The sequence below is a fragment of the Mustelus asterias genome, chromosome 5, assembly GCF_964213995.1.
Source record: "Mustelus asterias chromosome 5, sMusAst1.hap1.1, whole genome shotgun sequence".
Taxonomy (NCBI): domain Eukaryota; kingdom Metazoa; phylum Chordata; class Chondrichthyes; order Carcharhiniformes; family Triakidae; genus Mustelus; species Mustelus asterias.
Window position 1 is genome coordinate 21,250,046 of NC_135805.1, and position 23,788 is coordinate 21,273,833.

The following is a 23,788-nucleotide window of genomic DNA, read 5'->3' on the forward strand; positions in this document are numbered from 1 at the left end:
TTCTGTACATTAAGGCAGCCAGGTAATGTGATTTCAGTTTTCATTTGCTGGATTACGGCCGTCTTCATCCATTGTTACTCCAGCTCCTTAAATTAATCAACCTTTCTTTTGTTTTTTTTAAAAATTCATTCACGGCATGTGGGCATTGCAGGTAAGGGCAGCATTTGTTGCCCAGCCCTCATTGCCCATGAGAGCAGTTGCAGTGGGTCTGGAGTCACATGGAGACCAGACTGGGTAAAGATGGCAGATTTCCTTCTGTAAAGGGTATTAATGGATGACAATTGATAATTTCATGGTTACTGTCACTGAGATTAGCTTTGAATACCAGATTTTATCATCAGCTACCATGGTGGGTTTGAATCTGTGTCCCTAGAGTATTGGATTATTAGCCCAGTGACATTACCACTTGGGCGGCACAGTGTTTAGCACTGCTGCCCCACAGCGCCAGGGGCCCAGGTTCCATTTCCAGCTTGGGTCAATGTCTGTATGGAGTTTATACGTTCTCCATGTCGGCGTGGGTTTCTTCCCACAGTCCGAAAGACTGTGCTAGTTAGGTTCTTTGGCCGTGCTCAATTCTCCCTCAGTGTACCCGAACAGGCAGACTGTGACGACTGGGGAATTTTCACAGTAACTTCATTGCAGTGTTCATGTAAGCCTACTTGTGACACTAAATAAACTTTAAACTTTATGCCACCCCCCAATTGATTGTCAGTTGATTGTTTGACCGTGGAGGGCATCACAACATCCTAAATGTATTCTGGTATGCAGTTTCCAGTACAGTTAATTGGTAGGGATTGGAAGCAGAAACCAGTGCCCTAATCCGAGAAATAATTTTCTTGTGTGTTTTTAGTTTTGTTTTACCCGTAACCTTCAGAAGAAATTGAAACCTAGTTTTAGCGAAGTGGCCAACTTTAAAAAAATTCTCACCCTTGTTTCTAAATCCCACCATCCCATCTTACCCCTCCCTATCTCTGTAAGCCCCTCCAGACCCATCACCATCTGTGCCCCTCCAATTCTGGGATCTTAATGTTTTCCTGGTTATCATTGCTAATGGAAGGAGGTTGTGCCTTCGACATCCTGGGCCCTTAACTGTGAAATTCATTCCCTCAAAACCACTCCTCTTTGCCTCTCTTTCTACTTTAAGAAGCTCATTGAAACATACATCTGTGACCAAGTTTTTGGTCACTTGTCCAAACGTCACTGCATGTGTCTTGGTGTCAAATTTTGTTTGATAATGCTTGCTATGTTAAAGGTGGTATATATCTAACAATATATAATGGTGGATTTCAAACAATAATGAGACGGAGTACAGGAAAGAGATAGAGAATCTGGTGAACTGGTGCGATGACAATCTCTCAATGTCAGTAAAATTAAGGAGATAGTCATTGACTTAAGGAAGCGCAGTGGAGGACATGCCCCTGTCTACATCAATGGGGATAACATGGAAAGGGTTGAGAGCTTCAAGTTTCTAGGTGTCCAGATCACCAACAACCTGTCCTGGTCCCTCCATGCAAATGCTATAGTTAAGAGAGCCCACCAACACCTCTACTTTCTCAGGAGGAAATTTGGCATGTCCTCTACGATTCTCACCAACTTTCACAGATGCACCATAGAAAGTATCCTTTCTGGTTGTATCACAGTTTGTTATGGTCCTGCTCTGTCCAAGACTGCAAGAAACTATAAAGGGTTATGAACGAAGCCCAGTCCGTCATGCAAACTAGCGTCCCATCCATTGGCTCTGTCTGCACTTCCCGCTGCCTCGGAAAAGCAGCTACCATAATCAAGGACCCCACGCACTCCGGACATTCTCTCTTCCACCACCTTCTGTAGAGAAAAAGATACAAAAGTCTGAGGTCACGTACCAACCAACTCAAGAACAGTTTCTTCCCTGCTGCCATCAGAATTTTGAATGGATCTACTTTATATTAAGTTGATCTTTCTCTGCACCCTAGCTCTGACTGTAACACTACATTCTGCAAACTCTCCTTTCCTTCTCTATGGACGTTATGCTTTGTCTGTATAGTGGGCAAGAAACAATACTTTTCACTGTATACTAATACATGTGACAATAATAAATCAAATATATCTGCAAGGTGTTGTTTTAGATATATTTTAGTATTGGGGTACCATAATGTGAACATGATGCTTCACATCCATATTTTCTGTCTGGTTTGCTGAAGATTTTTTTTCACATAGAACAGCCATGATTTCTCGCACAGCTCAAATGGCCATAATTAAAGCTGTGAAGTAATAAACTGGGGCCTGAATGACTAAACTTAATTTATCCATTTCAGTGCTCTCTTCCAAAACTCATGAACAGTTGACCAGTAAAATGAAAAGCTGCAAATCTGCATCAAATGCGTGGGAGTACACAGCAAATTAATCAGCATCTATAATGAGAAAAGAAAGGTCCTGAGGTATCATCAAAACAGTTCTTAGCCAATTTGTTTTAGTCTTTGAAAGAGGGAGTAGCTTTTTGGTTGTGGTTTTAAAAACAGACTCTGCTTTTCATGACTTTGTGACCCCCTCAAATTGCTTTACAGCCAATGAAGTACTATTGAAGCATTGTTGCTGTTGTAATGTAGGAACCATGGCAGTTAATATGCACACAGTGAGATCCCACAAACATCAGTGTGATTGATGACCAGATAATCTGTTCTGGTGCTGTTAATTGAGAGATAAATACTGGTCAGGACAACAGTGGGAAGTCTCCTGCTTAGTCTACTGCCTTCTTGGAAATCCTGCCATGGGATCTTTTACATCCATCTGAGCTCAACATCTCACCTAAATAATCTACATCTATCCTTCCCTCCATTCGTCCATCCCTTGATTCATCCACCGTGTCAAGGATGATATTTCCCAGCAAGAGCTGAGTGGAAATCATAGAAATCATAGAATCCCTACAGTGCAGAAGGAGGCCATTCGGCCCATCGAGTCTGCAGCGACCACAATCCCACCCAGGCCCTACCCCCACATATTTACCCGCTAATCCCTCTAACCTACGCATCCCAGGACTCTAAGGGGCAATTTTTAACCTGGCCAATCAACCTAACCCGCACATTTTTGGACTGGAAGTGGGAGGTCAGTGTTGGTTGTGGGTTTTTAGATGCCTTATGAGCTCCATTTTTAAAAATTCATTTACGGGATGTAGGCATTGCTGGCTGGCCAGCATTTATTGCCCATCCCTAGTTGCCCTTGTTCAGAGGGCAGTTAAGAGCCAACCACATTGCTGTGGTTCTAGAGTAACATGTAGGTCAGACCAGGTAAGGATGGCAGATTTCCTTCCCTAATGGGCATTAGTGAACCAGATGGGTTTTTCAACAATCGAATGGTGAAGAAGGCATTCGGCATGCTTGGTTTCATTGGTCAGAACATTGAATACAGGAGTTGGGACATCTTGTTGTAGTTGTACAAGACATTGGTAAGGCCACACTTGGAATACTGTGTACAGTTCTGGTCACCCTGTTATAGAAAGGATATTATTAAACTAGAAAGAGTGCAGATAAGATTTACTAGGATGCTGGTGGGTTTGAGTTGTAAGGAGAGGCTGGATAGACTGGGACTTTTTTCCCTGGAGCATAGGAGGCTTAGGGGTGATCTTATAAAGGTCTATAAAATAATGAGGGGCATGGATAAGGTATAGGCAACATCTTTTCCCAAAGGTAGGGGAGTCTAAAACTAGAGGGCATAGGTTTAAGGTGAGAGGGGAGAGATACAAAAGGGTCCAGAGGGGCAATTGTTTCACACACAGGGTGGTGAGTGTCTGGAACAAGCTGCCAGAGGTAGTAGTAGAGGTGGGTATAATTTTGTCTTTTAAAAAGCATTTAGACAGTTACATGGGTACGATGGGTATAGAGGAATATGGGCCAAACATGGGCAATAGGGACTAGCTTAGTGGTTTAAAAAAAAGGGGGGACATGGACAAGTTGGGCCGAAGGGCCTGTTTCCATGCTGTAAACTTCTATGACTCTGAGGTTGATTCTGGCCAAGGCTTAGGTTGAAGGATTCTTGTTAGGCAAGGGAATCAAAGGTTATCAGGGAATGTGGAATTAGGAACACAAATGGATCAGCCGTGATCTTAATGAATGGCAGAGCAGGCTCAGGGTAAATAGCCTACTTCTGCTCCTATTTTGTATGTTGACATAGAGAATGCAATTGGGAACTTGGAGCGCCCCAAGCACCCTGGTACAGCAATTCAAAAAAGGCACAAGGCTTGAAAACATTCCTTTTGTTTGCAGAGAGCTCTGTGTATAGATGCATGTTATTTCTAGCAAGCATAAATGAGCAACAGTACACCAAGGCGAGATTGACTGATTTATTTCAAGTCCGTCGTTAGTGTAGTCCTTCGCACACTCACAGAATCACATTGGCTGTCGTCGTTTTATTTTCTGTTTCACAAGGGGAGGTGAGTTGATCAAGCCTTTTCATGCTGCTGCTATGCAATGCCTGCGCAAGTGTCATTTTCCACCAGCACAACGCCATCAGTCCAAAAAAGACATTCTGCCTACCACACATGGAGTGGCACTGTCGTTAACACTGCTTCCTCACAGCACCATGGACCTGGGTTCAATTCCTGGCTTGGGTCACTGTCTGTGCAGGGTCTGCATGTTCTACCCGTGTCTGCGTGGGTTTCTTCCAGGTGCTCCAGTTTCCTCCCACAGTCCGAAAGACGTGCTGGTTAGGGTGCATTGGCCGTGCTAAATTCTCCCCCAGTGTACCCGAACAGGCACCGGAGTGTGGCAACTAGGGGATTTTCACAATACCTTCATTGCAGTGTTAATGTAAGCCTACTTGTAACACTAATAAAACAAATTTTACTTTACACAGTTGAACAACATTGCATATGAATTTCAGTGTTGGTCTGATGCTAGCTACGTAGGCCAAACATCCCAGCACCTGACTGATTTCATTTATTCGCAATAAGTGGAGTACAGACCCTACTCAACCAGCTGCATCAACTCAGTAATTTGTTCAGCCACCTTCCTTTGCCCTTTACTCCATCCTTTCCTAAGTCAGGGATCTACATAAAAAAGAATACAAAAGCAAAATATTGCAGTTGCGAAGTGTCATTGATCTGAAACATTAACTTTCTTATGTCCATAGATGCTGCCTAACTTGCTAAATATTTCCGGTGTTTTCTGTTTTTATTACTGTCAGACATTTCTTATCTCTGCCAGAAGGGGTTTCATAGAATTGTGGAACCAGTCCATTTATTCCAACAGGTTTATGCCTGTGATTATGCTTCTCGCAAGCCTTCTCACCCTTTACTTCATCTCAGCCTATTATCATATTCTTTCTTCCTTTCTCCGTCATGTACTTAACTAGTTTCCTCTTCAATGCATCTGCGACTCAGTTACTATTCTATCTGTTAACATTGATGATAGAAAAATATTGGGGCACTGTCTTGCTGCAGAGTGAGTGATGCATTGGGTTGTACACTAACCTGCGTCTAGCTCAGATGGATGAGGTTAAAGGCTTTGTTTGCAAGGTGTGTTTGCATGATGTGAGCTTTGTTAGACTCGGTCCAGTTCCCAGTGGGAATGGCCGCACTCCCCATAACTCCCTAATTCTGCACCACTCGACACTGTATTTTCATTCTTGCTCAAGAATAGCTAAAGGTTGATTGTTGTGGGAAATGGGAAAAATATTGCTCTGATGTTTGGCCTGAAGCGCATTATTATGCCAAAGCTTTACGGTCTGATGAGTCACACTGCACTTGACCTGAATTTGCTTCCAGCGGACAGTGAGATGGAAAGCCCTAGCATGAACAAAACACGTCTTGAATACTAAGTTTGCAAAAAGAAATTAACACTTGCATGCAGATGCACTGTACTCAGACATACACTAAAGTGTGTCCACACGCAGGTATAATAAACACACACACACGTGCATGCGCACACATAATAATGACTCTGTTTCCCCTGTGGTGGAAACTACTGATACCAGGGCTCTCAGTCATCTGAGAATACTTAACTGACAGCTGAAGAAGGAGAATAAAGCAATACGTACTGCCCAACAGCCTGGGTTAAGTGTAAAATCTTTCTGTACGTCCCAATTTAAAACTGTCCTGCAGGCAATTCTATGCATATCATATTAAAAGAACAACTGCTATTGGAGCTCTGCTGTGCTGAGAGGTTAGCATCGATCTTGGCGAAAAAGGTTTTTTAATGGAAGAAAACCGTTCTCTCTCCCCTTGATACTTAGCAGCATTTTCAAATACCACTGTGGTATTTTGATATTCCTAGAATAGCTGCTGGCTTCTAATATATATTGTATTCTGACCAGACTGGTTTATAATTTGAGTTAATTCATCCGGTTTGCACTAAGTGTGTCGGAGTCAATACATCACTTGTTTGAATCCTGCAGTGAGCTTATCCAGCAAGACTTGTGGCCCTGTATCTGCAGGATCCCTATCTTACAGCTAGTGACAGTAAATGAACCAAGCGGGAAAGCGTCTGTGGGATCTGTCTCTGTTTGAAACTTCCTTTGAGGTGGGACAGTGGTGGGGGCAACAAGGCGTTTGATCCAGTTGAATTGTAGACTAATTAATGAAGCGTGATATTGCTTCATGGTATCCCTAAAATAAAGTTTATTTATTAATCACAAGTAAGGCTTATACTAACACTGCAATGAAGTTACTGTTAAATTCCCCTACTGGCCACACTCCAGTGCACCTAACCAGCACGTCTTTCAGCACCCAGAGGAAACCGACGCAGACACAGGGAGAACATGCAAACTCCGCAGTGCACGTTCCCAGCTTGGGTCATTGCCTTGGGTCGAACCCGGGTGCCTGATGCTGTGAGACAGCAGTGCTAACCACTGTGCCACCCCATATTGATACTGTTTAGGTGGTTTCTGACTTCTTGCAGGAGTAGGGCATTGGAAATATTTATGTTCACTGATGCCCAGTGTGTAGTGAGGCGTCACATGGGATGTATTGACTTGCGTTGATCAGAAGCCGGCAGTCTTGCTAATCAGTTGCACTGTCAGTTCCACTTAGCTTCCTGTATGTGCAGTGAGCTTTATTTACAAAGTTTTGCGCAATCCATTGGAAGCATTGTTTTGTTCTGTGAGCTAGGCCTTTTCCTAGATCGAAAAAAGGTTCCAAAAGAAATCCGGGAATTTATAGGCCAGTAAGTTTGACGTCGGTGGTGGGCAAGTTATTGGAAGGTGTGATAAGGGATAGGATCTACAAATATTTGGATAGACAGGGACTTATTAGGGAGAGTCAACATGGCTTTGTGCGTGGTAGGTCATGTTTGACCAATCTATTAGAGTTTTTCGAGGAGTTTACCAGGAAAGTGGATGAAGGGAAGGCAGTGGATGTTGTCTACCTGGATTTCAGCAAGGCCTTTGACAAGGTCCCTCATGGGAGGTTAGTTAGGAAGGTTCAGTCGCTGGGTATACATGGGGAGGTAGTAAATTGGATTAGACACTGGCTCAATGGAAGAATGATGTGGAGAATGGAAAGTGCTTGGTTCATTTACTGTCACTAGCTGTAAGATAGGGATCCTGCAGATACAGATCGAGGGGTGGTTGTGGAGGATTGCTTCTCTGAGTAGAGGCCTGTGACTAGTGGTGTGCCGCAGGGATCGGTGTTGGGTCCATTGTTGCTTGTCATCTATATCAATGATCTGGATGATAATGTGGTAAATTGGATCAGCAAATTTGCTGATGATACAAAGATTGGAGGTGTAGTGGACAGTGAGGAAGGTTTTCAAAGCTTGCAGAGGGACCAACTAGAAAAATGGGCTGAAAACTGGCAAATGAAATTTATCGCAGACAAGTGTGAGCTATTGCACTTTGGAAGGACAAACCAAAGTAGAACATACAGGGTAAATGGTAGGACTCTGAAGAGTGCAGATGAACAGAGGGATCTGGGAATCCAGGTACAGAATGCCCTAAAAGTGACGTCACAGGTGGATAGAGTCGTAAAGAGTACCTTTGGTACATTGGCCTTTATAAATCGGAGTATCGAGTATAAAAGTTGGAGTGTTATGGTAAGGTTATATAAGGCATTGGTGAGGCCGAATTTAGAGTATTGGGTACAGTTTTGGTCACCTAGTTACAGGAAGGATGTAAATAAGGTTGAAAGAGTGCAGAGAAGGTTCACAAGGATGTTGCCGGGACTTGAGAAGCTGAGTTACAGAGAGAGATTGAATAGGTTGGGACTTTATTCCCTGGAGCGTAGGAGATTGAGGGGAGATTTGATAGAGGTGTATAAGATTTTGATGGGTATAGATAGAGTGAATGCAAGCAGGCTTTTTCCGCTGAGGCTAGGGGAGAAAAAAACCAGAGGGCATGGGTTAAGGGTGAAAGGAGAAAAGTTTAAAGGGAATATTAGGGTGGGCTTCTTCACGCAGAGAGTGGTGGGAGTGTGGAATGAGCAGCCGGATAAAGTGGTAAATGCTTTTAACATTTAAAAAAAACTTGGACTGGTTCATGGATGAGAGGGGTGTGGAGGGATATGGTCCAAGTGCAGGTCAGTGGGACTAGGCAAAAAATGGTTTGGCGCAGACAAGAAGGGCCAAAAAGCCTGTTTCTGAGCTGTAATTTTCTATGGTTCTATGGATGTCTGTGGGTTCATGTGGACCTTTGAACATATTGTCACCTCCCAAATCCATTCCCATCTTTCCCAGACCCCCATGTTTGAATCCCTCCAGTTAGGTGAGGTGAGAGTGACTGCCCTTGACATGAAGGCAGCATTTGTCTGAGTGTGACATCATGGAAAACTGGAGTCAATGGGAATTGGGGAAAACTCTGCAGCAGTTAAAGTAAGAACTAGCACAAAGGAAGATGGTTATGACTGTTGGAGGTCAATGTTGGAATAATGTGTACAGTTCTGATCACCCTATTACAGAAAGAATATTATTACACTAGAAAGAGTGCAGAAAAGATTTACTAGGATGCTACCGGGACTTGATGGTTTGAGTTATAAGGAGAGGCTGGATAGACTGGGACTTTTTTCTCTGGAGCGTAGAAGGCTTAGGGGTGATCTTATAGAGGTCTATAAAATAATGAGGGGCATAGATCAGCTAGATAGTCAGTATCTTTTCCCAAAGGTAGGGGAGTCTAAAATTAGAGGCATAGGTTTAGGGTGAGAGGGGGGAGATACAAAAGTGTCCAGAGGGGCAATTTTTTCACACACGATGGTGAGTGTCTGGAACAAGCTGCCAGAGGTAGTGATAGAGGCGGGAACAATTTTGTCTTTTAAAAAACATTTGGACAGTTACATGGCTGTAGAGAGATATGGGCCAAATGCGGACAATTGGGACAAGCTTAGGGGGTTTAAAAAAAAGGGCGGCATGGACAAGTTGGACCAAAGGGCCTGTTTCTATGCAGTAAACCTCTATGACTCTATCATCTCAGTTCCAGCACATCACTGCAGGAGTTCCTCAGGGTCGTGTTTTTGGCCCAACTAATTTCAGCTGCTTCATCAATGACCTTCCCTTCGTCATAAGATCAGGAGGGGATGTTCGCCGCTGATTGCAGTGTCTAGCGTAATTCGTGACTCCTTAGATGCATGTACATATTCAGCAAGGCCTGGACAACATTCAGTCTTAGGTGGGCAAGTAACATTCGCGTCACACAAATGATCATCTCCAGCAAGAGAAAATCCAACAATTTTGACAAGTCAGTGTTGACATTCAAGAATCTTGACATTCATCGCTGAATCTCCCAATATCAACATCCTGGGGTTACCAGTGACCAAAACCTGAACTCGGCCAGTCATATAAATACTCTGGCCACAAGAAGAGGTCTGAGGCTTTTAAGACTGAGCTAGATTTTTGTCAGGTAAGAGTTCCAAGGGACATGGTGCAAAGGCAGGAAAATGGAGTTGAGATCCAGATCTGCCACCATCTACTTGGGTGATAGAACAATCCCAAGGCTGAATAGTGTAATCCTTTTACTAACACTCCTAAGAGGAAAAAAAACTGAAGACACACTAGAGGAGGTTGTAGTGGTTTGGTGAAGCCAGGCTATTGAAGGAATTGAAGATAAGGATGAGGATTTTAAGTGCAATTCAATATGGATAATGGAAGCTACTGTAAGTCAGTGAAGGTGGGACGCTTACGAACATAACTTAGTGCGGGACAAGATACAGCTGAAGTTTGGTCCCGGTTGGAGTTTATGGAAGGTTCAGGATGTGCTGCTGGAAAAGGGAATATTGGAGAAATTGAGTGCGAAGGTGACAAAAAATGTATAGGTTTCAGCAGCAATGAGGCTGAGGTAGGCCAAGGGCCTTGCAATGTTTCAGAGGGGGAAGTCTTGGAAATGGAGACCATGAAGGGTTTGGAGCTCTGTTCTCTGTCGAACAGAAAGCCAGAGTTGCACTCCAATTAGTCTAAACAAGCTGACAGGGAGGGGGATGAGGTCAGTGCAAAACGTGTAGAATTCATGGCAGGGCCGAAGAAACAATGGCTTTGATCTTCCTGATGTTCAGTTGGTGCAAATTTTGACATCTGCAATTTAGCATTGGGCGGGCAATCTGACAGCGCAGTCGTGGGACGAGGGCACACCAATAAATCAGCAGGTTAACTGATCATTATCTTGTTATCGTGTGTTTGATTTTGCTGTATGCACGGTGCCTGCCAGGTTTGTGTTTATAGTAGTCGCTGCACTTCATTGTGTATGAGATGCCTTTAAGTAATTTCTGAGAGTTTTGATTTATAATACAAGCCTTTTCTGTTCCTACAATGTGAATCATGTAGCTCTGTATTATTTAACATAATAGAACCAACATTTCAAAACCTCTGCTGTTTGAACCCTTTCATTTTATTTTTCTTTGCAGGTGAAGAGCTGGAATATGAGTGTGATGAGCGTGGCTCTGGTATTTGGGTCTGTCGAGTCAGGTATAGTAGATTTTATTTGAAAAAAGTAATTATTAAAGACGCGAAGAAGAATCAAAGAATCCCTACAGTGCAGAAGGAGGCCATTCAGCCCATCAAGTCTGCACTGACCACAATCCCACCCAGCCCCTGTCCCCGTAGCCCCATGTATTTATCCTGCTAGTCCCCCTGACACTAAGTGGCAATTTAGCATAGCCAATCAACCTGACCCGCACATCTTTGGACTGTGGGAAGAAACCGGAGAACCCAGAGGAAACCCTCACAGACACGGGGGAGAATGTGCAAACTCCACACAGACAGTGACGCAAGCCGGGAATCGAACCTGGGTCCCTGGCGCTGTGAGGCAGCAGTGCTAACCACTGAACAAAGAACAAAGAAAATTACAGCACAGGAACAGGCCCTTCGGCCCTCCAAGCCTGCACCGACCATGCTGCCCGTCTTAACTAAAACCCCCTACGCTTCCGGGGACCATATCCCTCTATTCCCATCTCATTCATATACTTGTCAAGACGCCCCTTAAAAGTCACTACCGTATCCGCTTCCACTACCTCCCCCGGCAACGAGTTCCAGGCACCCACCACTCTCTGTGTAAAACAATCTGCCTCGTACATCTCCTTTAAACCTTGCCCCTCGCACCTTAAACCTATGCCCCCTCATAATTGACTCTTCCACCCTGGGAAAAAGCTTCTGACTATCCACTCTGTCCATGCCTCTCATAATCTTGTAGACTTCTATCAGGTCTCCCCTCAACCTCTGTTGCTCCAGTCAGAACAAACCAAGTTTCTCCAACCTCTCCTCATAGCTAATGCCCTCCATACCAGGCAACATCCTGGTAAATCTTTTCTGTACCCTCTTCAAAGCCTCCACATCCTTCTGGTAGTGTGGCGACCAGAATTGAACACTATATTCCAAGTGCGGCCTAACTAAGGTTCTATAAAGCTGCAACATGACTTAAGAACATAAGAAATAGGAGCAGGAGTAGGCCATCTAGCCCCTCGAGCCTGCCCCGCCATTCAATAAGATCATGGCTGATCTGACGTGGATCAGTACCACTTACCCGCCTGATCCCCATAACCCTTAATTCCCTTACCGATCAGGAATCCATCCATCCGCGCTTTAAACATATTCAGCAAGGTAGCCTCCACCACCTCAGTGGGCAGAGAATTCCAGAGATTCACCACCCTCTGGGAGAAGAAGTTCCTCCTCAACTCTGTCTTAAACCGACCCCCCTTTATTTTGAGGCTGTGTCCTCTAGTTTTAACTTCCTTACTAAGTGGAAAGAATCTCTCCGCCTCCACCCTATCCAGCCCCCGCATTATCTTATAAGTCTCCATAAGATCCCCCCTCATCCTTCTAAACTCCAACGAGTACAAACCCAATCTCCTCAGCCTCTCCTCATAATCCAAACCCCTCATCTCCGGTATCAACCTGGTGAACCTTCTCTGCACTCCCTCCAATGCCAATATATCCTTCCTCATATAAGGGGACCAATACTGCACACAGTATTCCAGCTGCGGCCTCACCAATGCCCTGTACAGGTGCATCAAGACATCCCTGCTTTTATATTCTATCCCCCTCGCAATATAGGCCAACATCCCATTTGCCTTCTTGATCACCTGTTGTACCTGCAGACTGGGCTTTTGCGTCTCATGCACAAGGACCCCCAGGTCCCTTTGCACGGTAGCATGTTTTAATTTGTTTCGATTGAGATAGTAATCTCATTTGTTATTATTTCCTCCAAAGTGTATAACCTCGCATTTCTCAACGTTATACTCCATTTGCCATATCCTCGCCCACTCACTCAGCCTGTCCAAATCTCTCTGCAGATCTTCTCCGTCCTCCACACGATTCACTTTTCCACTTATCTTTGTGTCGTCTGCAAACTTCGTTACCCTACACTCCGTCCCCTCCTCCAGATCATCTATATAAATGGTAAACAGTTGCGGCCCGAGTACCGATCCCTTGTCAATTTTTAAACTCAATACCCTGGCCGATGAAGGCAAGCATGCCGTATGCCTTCTTGACTACCTTCTCCACCTACATTGCCACTTTCAGTGACCTGTATACCTGTACATCCAGATCCCTTTGCCTATCAATACTCCGAAGGGTTCTTCCATTTACTGTATATTTCCTATCTGTATTAGACCTTCCAAAATGCATTACCTCACATTTGTCCGGATTAGACTCCATCTGCCATCTCTCCGCCCGAGTCTCCAACTGATCTATATCCTGCTGTATCCTCTGATGGTCCTCATCGCTATCCACAAAACTGTACCAAAGTATCGCCCTAAAGAAGGGGCTTTGCATTGGCTGAGATTCGAACCCAGGCCTCCCGTGTGGCAGGCAAGAATTCTACACGGAACCACCAATGCACAGTAGCTTTGCAGTTCTGACTTCATTAAATTACAAATGATATTCAGTGCAGTAAAAAGCTCTTCCTTGGCTAACCGTGGTACTATGTACTTTGACTATGTCTGTCCTGTTTAGCTTTCCTATGGGAGCAGAGTCCAATATCCAGCATTCACACTGCATAACAATCAGAAGCACAGATTCTGAATCATTGTCTCCCATGTTCTCACAATCCCTCCACACTTTCACAAGTGCAAATTTGATAAGATTAATTGTTATGCCCTAAACTCAGTCCCAATCAAGGCCAGTCAACTCTCCATAGTCAAAGGATCAACGTTAGAACCTTAAGTAGAAACAAAGTGCTGTAAAAACTCAGCAGGTCTCATAGCATCTGTGGAGAGAGAAGCAGAGTTAATTTTTTTTTTAGTCATTCATGGGACATGGGCATTGCTGGCTGGCCAGCATTTATTGCCTAGTTGCCCTTGAGAAGGTGCTGCTGAGCTGCCTTCTTGAAACGCTGCAGTCCATGTGCTGTGGGTTGACCCATAATGCCGTTAGGATTTTGACCCAGCGACTGCGAAGGAATGGCATTATATTTCCAAGTCAGGACGGTGAGTGGCTTGGAGGGGAACTTGCAGGTGGTGGTGTTCCCATGTATCTGCTGCCCTTGTCCTTCTAGATAGAAGTGGTCGTGGGTTTGGAAGGTGCTATCTAAGGATCTTTGGTATATTGCTGCAGTGCATTTTGTAGATAGTACACTACTGAGTGTCGGTGGTGGAGGGAGTGGATGTTTGTGGATGTGATGCCAATCAAGCGGGCTGCTTTGTCCCGGATGGTGTCAAGCTCCTTGAGTGTTGTTGGAGCTGCACCTATCCAGGCAAGTGGGGAGTATTCCATCACACTCCTGACTTGTGCCTTGTAGATGGTGGATAGACTTTGGGGAGTCAGGAGGTGAGATACTTGCCACAGTATTCCTAACCTCGGACCTGCTCCTGTAGCCACTGTGTTTCTGTGGCGAATCCAATTGAGTTTCTCGTCAATGGTAACCCAAGGATGAGTCCAATAAGACTCTTCTTCAGAATCATCCTGTTCAGCTATGGTTCAGTTCACCATCAGGCATTACGTGGCTTTCCTTACCTAGCCTGGGTGCTTGTGATTTTGCACATTAGGCCATGTTTCAATTGCATATAAAGGCCTTTTTTAGCCCCAATGGCAGCCTCGGTTGTCTCTTGTAGCTGTTGATCAGTGAGTTTTAGAGTGACGATGAGCTTGTTGCATCAGGCATTCAGAAACTGGAGTTAATTCGGGCATTCTTCATTATCCATTCCCCACCCTCAAAATGGTTTTATCATGTGCTGTGAAATGTGACCCACTATTTACTAAATTTGTTTATGGCAGAAAGGGAAAATTTGTGTCAACTCCAGCCAGACTGAGTTTTGATGATATGAATTCAAGCTGTGGCATCTAATCTCAGCTCTGGCACATTTTTTTGTAGTTGTCTCCTCATTGTTTGAATATGTGCAGAATGATTTCAACTGGGACATAACTCAATATAGATATCATAGTATGCTCAGGCAAAGTCAAAAGGGAAATTAACAGCTTATGAGGATTTAGCTAGTAGGGTAGAGAAAGGAGAGCCAATAGATCTAGAATACTTGGATTTCTAGAAAGCATTCGAAAAGCTGTTACACAAAGGCTAATACACAAGATAAGTGGTCATGGAGTTGGGGTAATATCTTTGTGTGGATAGAGGATCAGTTAATAATGGACAGGAAGCAGAGAGTAGGAATAAATGGGAAATTTTCATTTTCAAGGCTGTAACTAGCAGAGTGACAGAAGGATCAGTGCTGGTGCCTCAATTATTTACAATCTACGTTAATGACTTAGATGAAAACACTGTTCACATTATTTGGTGATACAAAGATAGCTGGGAATGTACATTATAAGGCAGACACAAAGAGACTATAAAGATATAAATAGGTTAAATGAGTGGGCAGCAGGGTGCCCTATGGAGTATATTGCAGGAGAGTATGAGGACATTGACTTTGATAGCAAGAATAGAAAAACAGAATAATTCTGTAAAACTTTTGAAATTCCGAGAGAATTGGGTATTTTCATACAAGGAACACGGGAAGTTAGCATGCAGGTACAGCAAGCAATGAGGAACACAAATGTCATGCTGACATTTATTTGCTAAAATTGTACAGGGCTTTGTTGAGACCATGCCTAGAATGACATGTGGAGTTTGGGCCTCTGTTATCCTTAGCCAGATCTTGGGACGTGCGGGAAGATCTGTTTAGGGACCATTGATGTTTTGTTAAAGCAGATAAAGGTCGAGATTCGAGGCACCTACTTTTGGAATAAAGCCACAAGATTCCATAGGTTTTGAACAAACAAAAACAAAATTTACTCTAAGGATCCACAGAACTCATGACCAGTAACACAAAGTTTCTTAGGTAGGCAATCATACTCGTTAGTGATTGATTGATTGTCGAAGAAGACAAGTTCAAAAAAATAAAAGAATTTACAATATGTATACTTACCCTGTAGTTAGAGTATGCAGTACATGTGAATTAACAGACAAACTATGATGGAACACATCACACTACAGAGCAAATGATAGATGCAACCAAGACAGAGTCTATAGATTTCTCAAAAACTCACCAAGATGTCAGTAAACACCAAATCAAAGAATCGCATTGAAATTCTGTCTCGCGAGGTATTCCCAGTTTCACCTTCAAAGGTCTCTCTTTGGCGTTCTCTCCAAAAGTCGCTCCCACTCGGACAGTTTTAATAATTGCCCCCCTCGTAGAATTTCATTCTCTCCTTCCAAGATTCAGGCGGCACGGTAGCACAGTGGTTAGCACTGCTGCTTCACAGCTCCAGGGTCCCAGGTTCGATTCCCGGCTCGGGTCACTGTCTGTGTGGAGTTTGCACATTCTCCTCGGGTCTGCGTGGGTTTCCTCCGGGTGCTCCGATTTCCTCCCACAGTCCAAAGATGTGCGGGTTAGGTTGATTGGCCAGGTTAAAAATTGCTCCTTAGAGTCCTGTGATGCGTAGGTTAGTGGGATTAGCGGGTAAATATGTGGGGGTAGGGCCTGCGTGGGATTGTGGTCAGTGCAGACTCGATGGGCCGAATGGCCTCCTTCTGCACTGTAGGGTTTCTATGATCATTCCTGGATTCCCGAAGCTGTATTTCTGCCTCTCCCTTGTGGCATACTTTCAGCTCTTCGCTAAAGAGCTAGCTTCAGTGAGCTGGCACTGCCTTGAGTTTCTCTGAACACCTGTTTTCCAGCTGTACCCAACTAAATGTAACACCCAGCGCTTCCTCTAAGCCTTTTTCGATTATTAGGTCTTCTACTGAGCTTTCTTCTCAGCACCTCCTGAACTTCTTCCCCGCCCCTCCCTTCCCCCCGCTTCAGATTCTCCTGAAACTGACCGACTGCCAACAGAAGTTCACTGAACCTTGAACTGATCTGTTGACCTAACAAAACACTCCCAGAGGATCCCATCCTTGTGACTTGGCAGGCACCAATGTGACAAGCATTGGAACATCCTGTATCTTAGATGTTACAATCACCACAGAAGGCTAATTTCGCACAGATTCCACAATATCCCCATATTTAAATACAAAACAAAAGGGCTCAGTGACTAATCAGTGGCCAAAATGAGCAATGAACAACTGGGAGTAATAGGGTTTATTAATTATAAATTAATGAAGGAAACAAATTAATTAACATACAATAACGATAGCAGGGCATTAGATAAATTGCAACTGCAGAATGTCAGCATTCCTGGGCATCAGTGTGATCCAGGGCAAACACATTTGTATCAATGTCAATGACTTGAGCTTCAGAGAGAATGGAGAAGCTTGGGGTTTTCCCAGATCAGAGAAGGTTCAGAGGAGATTTGATAGAGGTGTTCAACATTATGAATGATTTTGATGGAGTAAATAAGGAGAAACTGTTTCTGTTGGCAGATGGGTCGATAACCAGAATGATCTGCACTGTACAAATACAAGTTCAATAGTGCAGGTAGTGTCTCAAAACTGGCAACCTGGGCACCGAGGTTGTGCCAAATTTCAGATCTTGCCGGATTTTGGGTCAGGTGGTTTGGATCAAGCCGGGTCGGGTGGAGGCTCGGGTTGCTCGGAGTGTGGGAATATACTGGCATGCAAGCAGCAAAGGGGATGACTAGTCAAGCACCAGAACACACCCTTGCCGAATTGTGCAAGTAATTTCTTTTGCCAGATTTTTAAAATGTCCGGTTTTCAGACGATTCCAATTTTTGGACAGCAGGGTTTGAGACACTGCTGGAATATTGAAGGGAGAATTGGATAATTACTTGAAGGGAAAATATATTTCTGAGCTATGGCGACATATCAGGAATGTAGGGTCAATTGGACAGCCCGACCAAAGAACCAGCACTGGCACAATGGCCTCCTTCTGTGCCATATCATTCTATGATTCTACAATAATCAATTAGTTTAATTTAGCCTTTTAAATTTATTCATTCACTAGATGTGAACAACACTGGCACGGTCAGCCATCATTTATTGCCCATTCTTATTTTCCCATATGAAAATGGTGGCAAATGAGTGGTTTGCTCAGAGGGCATTTAAAAGTCAGTTATATTGAACAAAGAAAATTATAGCACAGAAACAGGCCCTTCGGCCCCCCCCAAATCTGCACCGACCATGCTGCCTGACAAATAAAACCCCTTACCCTTCTGGGGGGACCAAATCCCTCTATTCCCATCCTATTCATGTATTTATCAAGGTGCCCTTAAAAGTCACTACCGTATCCGCTTCCACTACCTTCCCCGCAGTGAGTTCCAGGCACCCACCACCCTCTGTGTAATAAACGTGCCTCATACATCTCCTTTAAACCTTGCCCCTCACACCTTAAACCTGTGCCCCCTAGTAATTTGTTGTTCCACCCTGGGAAAAAGCTTCTGACAATAGCTGTGGGTCTGGAGTCATATAGGTCAGACTAGGTAAGGACGGCAGATTTCCTTCCTTAAAGGACATTCGTGAACCATTGGGTTTTTAAAAAAATCACATCCATGTAATTCTTGGTTACCATTACTCATGCTAGCTTTTTATTCCAATTTTGTTGAGTTAACTGATTTTAATTCCCCGTTTTGAACTTGTGTCTGGATTATTTGTCCAGGCCCCTGATAGAGAGATGGGGAGAAACTGTGCCTGCTTGTAAAAGGACCAACAAGGAGAGGGCGCAGTTTTAAAGTGATTTGTAAAAGAAGCAAATGTGATGCAAGAAAAAGGCCTTTTCACACAGCGAGTGGTTCGGGTCTGGCAGGCACTACCAGGAAGCATAGTGGAGGCAGGTTCAACTGAGGCATTCAAGAGGGCATTAGATGATTACTTGAATAGAAACAATGTGCAGAGGTACAGGGGATGGCACTAAATCATGACGCTCTTTTGGAGAGCAGGTGCAGACACATTGAGCCAAATGGCCTCTTCCTGTGCCGTATCAGTTCTGTGATTCTATGATTATTAGTCCAGCATAATAATTAATATGTTCTCATAGTAATAGAAATCTGGGGAGTAGAGGTGTAATGACATAGGGGCAAACTGAGTGGTATAAATGAGAGAGCAGTCACATTTCATATCCCTGTTCTAATTCATTGTCTGCCTTTTTCACTGGTACTTGTGAAGCATGGGCTATAGTGTTAAGAACAAAGAACAATACAGCACAGGAACATGCCCATTGGCCCTCCAAGCCTGCACCGATCATGTGTTCCTAACTAGACCATCTGTTTGTATCCCTCTATCCCCAGTCTGTTCATGTAGCTATCTAGATAAGTCTTAAATGATCCTAGCGTGTCTGCCTCAACCACCTTGCTTGGTAGTGCATTCCAGGCCCCCTCCACCCTCTGTGTAAAATACGTCCCCCGCAGATCTGTGTTGAACCTTGCCCCCCTTATCTTGAACTTGTGACCCCTTGTGTTCATCATTTCCGATCTGGGAAAAAGCTGAGGAGAGCTAGGAGGGGACATGAGAAGTCCTTGGCGGGTCGGATCAAGGAAAACCCCAAGGCTTTTTACTCTTATGTGAGGAATAAAAGAATGACCAGGGTGAGGTTAGGGCCGGTCAAGGACAGTGGTGGGAACTTGTGTATGGAATCAGTAGAGATAGGCGAGGTGATGAATGAATACTTTTCTTCAGTGTTCACCAAGGAGAGGGGCCATGTTTTTCAGGAAGAGAAGGTGTTACAGGCTAATAGGCTGGAGGAAATAGATGTTCGGAGGGAGGATGTATTGGCAGTTTTGAATAAACTGAAGGTCGATAAGTCCCCTGGGCCTGATGAAATGTATCCTAGGATTCTTTGGGAGGCGAGGGATGAGATTGCAGAGCCTTTGGCTTTGATCTTTGGGTCCTCGCTGTCCACGGGGATGGTGCCGGAGGACTGGAGAGTGGCAAATGTTGTTCCTCTGTTTAAGAAAGGGAATAGAAATGACCCTGGTAATTATAGACCGGTTAGTCTGACTTCGGTGGTTGGTAAATTGATGGAAAAGGTCCTTAGGGATGGGATTTACGACCATTTAGAAAGATGCGGATTAATCCGGGATAGTCAGCACGGATTTGTGAAGGGCAAATCGTGCCTCACAAATTTGATAGAATTTTTTGAGGAGGTAACTAGGTGTGTTGATGAAGGTAGGGCGGTTGATGTCATATACATGGATTTTAGTAAGGCGTTTGATAAGGTCCCCCATGGTCGGCTTATGATGAAAGTAAGGAGGTGTGGGATAGAGGGAAAGTTGGCCGATTGGATAGGTAACTGGCTGTCTGATCGAAGACAGAGGGTGGTGGTGGATGGAAAATTTTCGGACTGGAGGCAGGTTGCTAGCGGAGTGCCGCAGGGATCGGTGCTTGGTCCTCTGCTCTTTGTGATTTTTATTAATGACTTAGAGGAGGGGGCTGAAGGGTGGATCAGTAAATTTGCTGATGACACCAAGATTGGTGGAGTAGTGGATGAGGTGGAGGGGTGTTGTAGGCTGCAAAGAGACATAGATAGGATGCAAAGCTGGGCTGAAAAATGGCAAATGGAGTTTAACCCTGATAAATGTGAGGTGATTCATTTTGGTAGGACTAATTTAAATGTGGATTACAGGGTCAAAGGTAGGGTTCTGAAGACTGTGGAGGAACAGAGAGATCTTGGGGTCCATATCCACAGATCTCTAAAGGTTGCCACTCAAGTGGATAGAGCTGTGAAGAAGGCATATAGTGTGTTAGCTTTTATTAACAGGGGGTTGGAGTTTAAGAGCCGTGGGGTTATGCTGCAACTGTACAGGACCTTGGTGAGACCGCATTTGGAATATTGCGTGCAGTTCTGGTCACCTCACTATAAGAAGGATGTGGAAGCGCTGGAAAGAGTGCAGAGGAGATTTACCAGGATGCTGCCTGGTTTGGAGTGTCGGTCTTATGAGGAAAGGTTGAGGGAGCTGGGGCTGTTCTCTCTGGAGCGGAGGAGATTGAGGGGAGACTTAATAGAGGTTTATAAAATGATGAAGGGGATAGATCGAGTGAACGTTCAAAGACTATTTCCTCGGGTGGATGGAGCTATTACGAGGGGGCATAACTATAGGGTTCATGGTGGGAGATATAGGAAGGATATCAGAGGTAGGTTCTTCACGCAGAGAGTGGTTGGGGTGTGGAATGGACTGCCTGCAGTGATAGTGGAGTCAGACACTTTAGGAACATTTAAGCGGTTATTGGATAGGCACATGGAGCACACCAGGATGGTAGGGAGTGGGATAGCTTGATCTTGGTTTCAGATGAAGGTCGGCACAACATCGTGGGCCGAAGGGCCTGTTCTGTGCTGTACTGTTCTATGTTCTATGTTCTATGCCCTTCATAATTTTATAAACTTCTGTTAGGTCGCCCCTCAACCTCCGTCTTTCCAGGGAGAACAACCCTGGAAAGACGTTTACTCAATCTCACCTCATAGCTAATACCCTCCATACCAGGCAACATCCTGGTAAACCTTTTCTGCACTCTCTCCAAAGCCTCCACATCCTTCTGGTAGTATGGCGACCAGAACTGGACGCAGTATTCCAAATGTGGCCTAACCAACGTTCTATATAACTATAACCTCATATGCCAACTTTTATACTCTATGCCCCATCCAATAAAGGCAAGCATGCCATATGCCGCCTTCATCACCTTTTCCACCTATGTTGCCACCTTTAAGGATCTGTGGACTTGCACACCCAGATCCCTCTGTGTGTCTATACTCCTGATGGTTCTGCCATTTATTGTATAGCTCCTCCCTGCATTAGATCTACCAAAATGCATCACTTCGCATTTATCTGGATTAAATTCCATCTGCCATTTCTCCACCCAATTTTCCAGCCTATCTATATCCTGCTGTATTCTCTGACAATGCTCATCACTATCCGTAACTCCAGCAATCTTTGTGTCATCCGCAAACTTACTAATCAGACCAGTTACATCTTCTCCCAAATCATTTATATATATCACAAATAGCAGAGGTCCCAGTACAGAACCCTGCGGAACACCACTAGTCACAGGCCTCCAATCAGAAAAAGACCCCTCCACTGCTACCTTCTGTCTTCTATGGCCAAGCCAGTTCTCCACCCATCTAGCTAGTTCACCTTTGATCCCGTGAGATTTAACCTTTTGCACCAGCCTGCCATGAGGGACCTTGTCAAATGCTTTACCAAAATCCATGTAGATGACATCCACAGCCCTTCCCTCGTCAATCATTTTTGTCACCTCCTCAAAAAACTCTACCAAATTTGTGAGGCATGACCTCCCTCGTACAAAAGTGACTGTCTTCTCATTGTTAGGCTACCGGTGGATGATGCGCTCGGAAGAGAGCTTGTGGCAGAGGTGACGCACACTGGCAAAAAGAAAGAAGCCATGATTCAGTGTTCGTTGGAGGCCTGCAAGATACTGGATGCCAGAGGGGTTTTGCGCCTGGAGGCAGGTTTGTACCGCCCATACGATTCTTTCCAATTCAGTTTCCAGCAAAATGATTTAAAATGAGCACCATTAATTGTAAACTAAGAATTCCAGTATGCGCTCTTCGCTTGAGTGTGGGAGAACTATCACCTCCTTCCTTGCCCATCTGGGACCTACCTTTGAGAGGTCTAGGCAAGGACTCCTCCAGTCTTCATGCCTGTTGGCACTGGTGGTTCCCTTGAAGGAGTTCATCTGCTTTATCATTCTCTTGAGGGGTGTAGGGGGGGGCAGAGGTGAGGGGTTGGTGATGGTTTGTTTGTGTCAGAATTCAAATAAGTCGTACCTGAGAGAGGGAAAGTATGCCAATAGTGAACTCTGCTTGACTTCTTAACTGCTTGATTTATCTCAGAAGTAGTCAACGTTTCAGCTTCAATTAAGACTGAATAAATTGCCAAAGGGACATCCATAAAATGAATGGAAAGAGAATTGAGATGGATTATGTACAAGTTATTAGGACAGTCATCGTTGCCAACACAGCTAAAGGATTCGAACCAAATGAGCTCATTTCTTGCATTAATTGAGTAATCAGAGTTCAGCATTAATGCTCAGAAACATGGAATTTTACAGTACAGATGGAGGCCATTAGACTCATTATGTCTGTGCCAGCTCTTTGCTGGAGCAATTCAAAACTAGTCCCACTGCTCCTTCCCATAGCCCTGTTTGTCCTTTTGTTTCCAGTATTTATCCACTTTTTCCTTTAAAGATGCAGATGTCTCTCCTTTGATTACTCCCTGGCAATGCATTCCATGCTCCAGCAACATGTTGCAGGAAGAGATTTTTTTTTTAATGCCTTTCCTCGCTCACTTAGCGACCATTTCAAATTGATAGTCCCTTGTCACTGACTCCCATACCAGTCCTATTCCCTTTTGACCTTTCATAATTCTTAAAATCTTTAATTGCATTTTCTCTTGGCCTTCTCTGCTCCGATCTAAACGCTCTCCAGTATCTCAGGGCTCTCTTCATGACTGTCATTATTCTGTTAATTGTCCACTCTATGATCCCAACGCTTTAATGTTCCTTCTGCAACAAAACTGCACATAGTATGTCATAGCTTAACCGATGTTTATATAAATTCAGCATCATTTCTGTATTCTTTGGATCTAGGCCACCATTTATAAACCCTATGGGTTTATCAAACTGCACCAGTACCTTCAAGGAATTATGTGTTTTAACCCTTTGCTGCTGCATGCTTTTGAAGTGAAGTGAAGTTTATTAGTGTCACAAGTAGGCTTACATTAACACCGCAATGAAATTACTGTGAAAATCCCCTAGTCGCCACACTCCGGTGCCTATTTGGGTACAATGATGGAGAATTTAGCATGGCCAATGCACCTAACCAGCACGTCTTCCAGACTGTGGGAGGAAACTGGAGCACCCGGAGGAAACCCACGCAGACACGGGGAGAACATGCAGGCTCCACACAGACAGTGACCCAAGCTGGGAATCGAACCTGGGTCCCTGGCACTGTGAGGAAGCAGTGCCACCGTGCCACCTCGTGCCGCTTCAGTGACTTTCTGCTGATCCTCTTCTTTGGATCTCCCCTCTCTACTTGCAACTATCATGAGTGGGCTAGGGGGTGGTG

At 44.4% G+C, this 23,788-nt stretch overlaps 1 protein-coding gene across 2 annotated transcripts in view; it reads left to right on the forward strand.

Annotated features, from left to right (window-relative positions):
- slc4a1ap (solute carrier family 4 member 1 adaptor protein) overlaps window positions 1-23,788 on the forward strand; it is a 164,300-nt gene that overhangs the window by 35,498 nt on the left and 105,014 nt on the right. For both annotated transcript variants that reach the window (XM_078212238.1, XM_078212239.1), the window contains 2 exons: window positions 10,793-10,853; window positions 22,032-22,171. In XM_078212238.1, coding sequence (XP_078068364.1) covers window positions 10,793-10,853; window positions 22,032-22,171 — 201 coding nt within the window. The remainder of the gene's footprint in view (window positions 1-10,792; window positions 10,854-22,031; window positions 22,172-23,788) is intronic.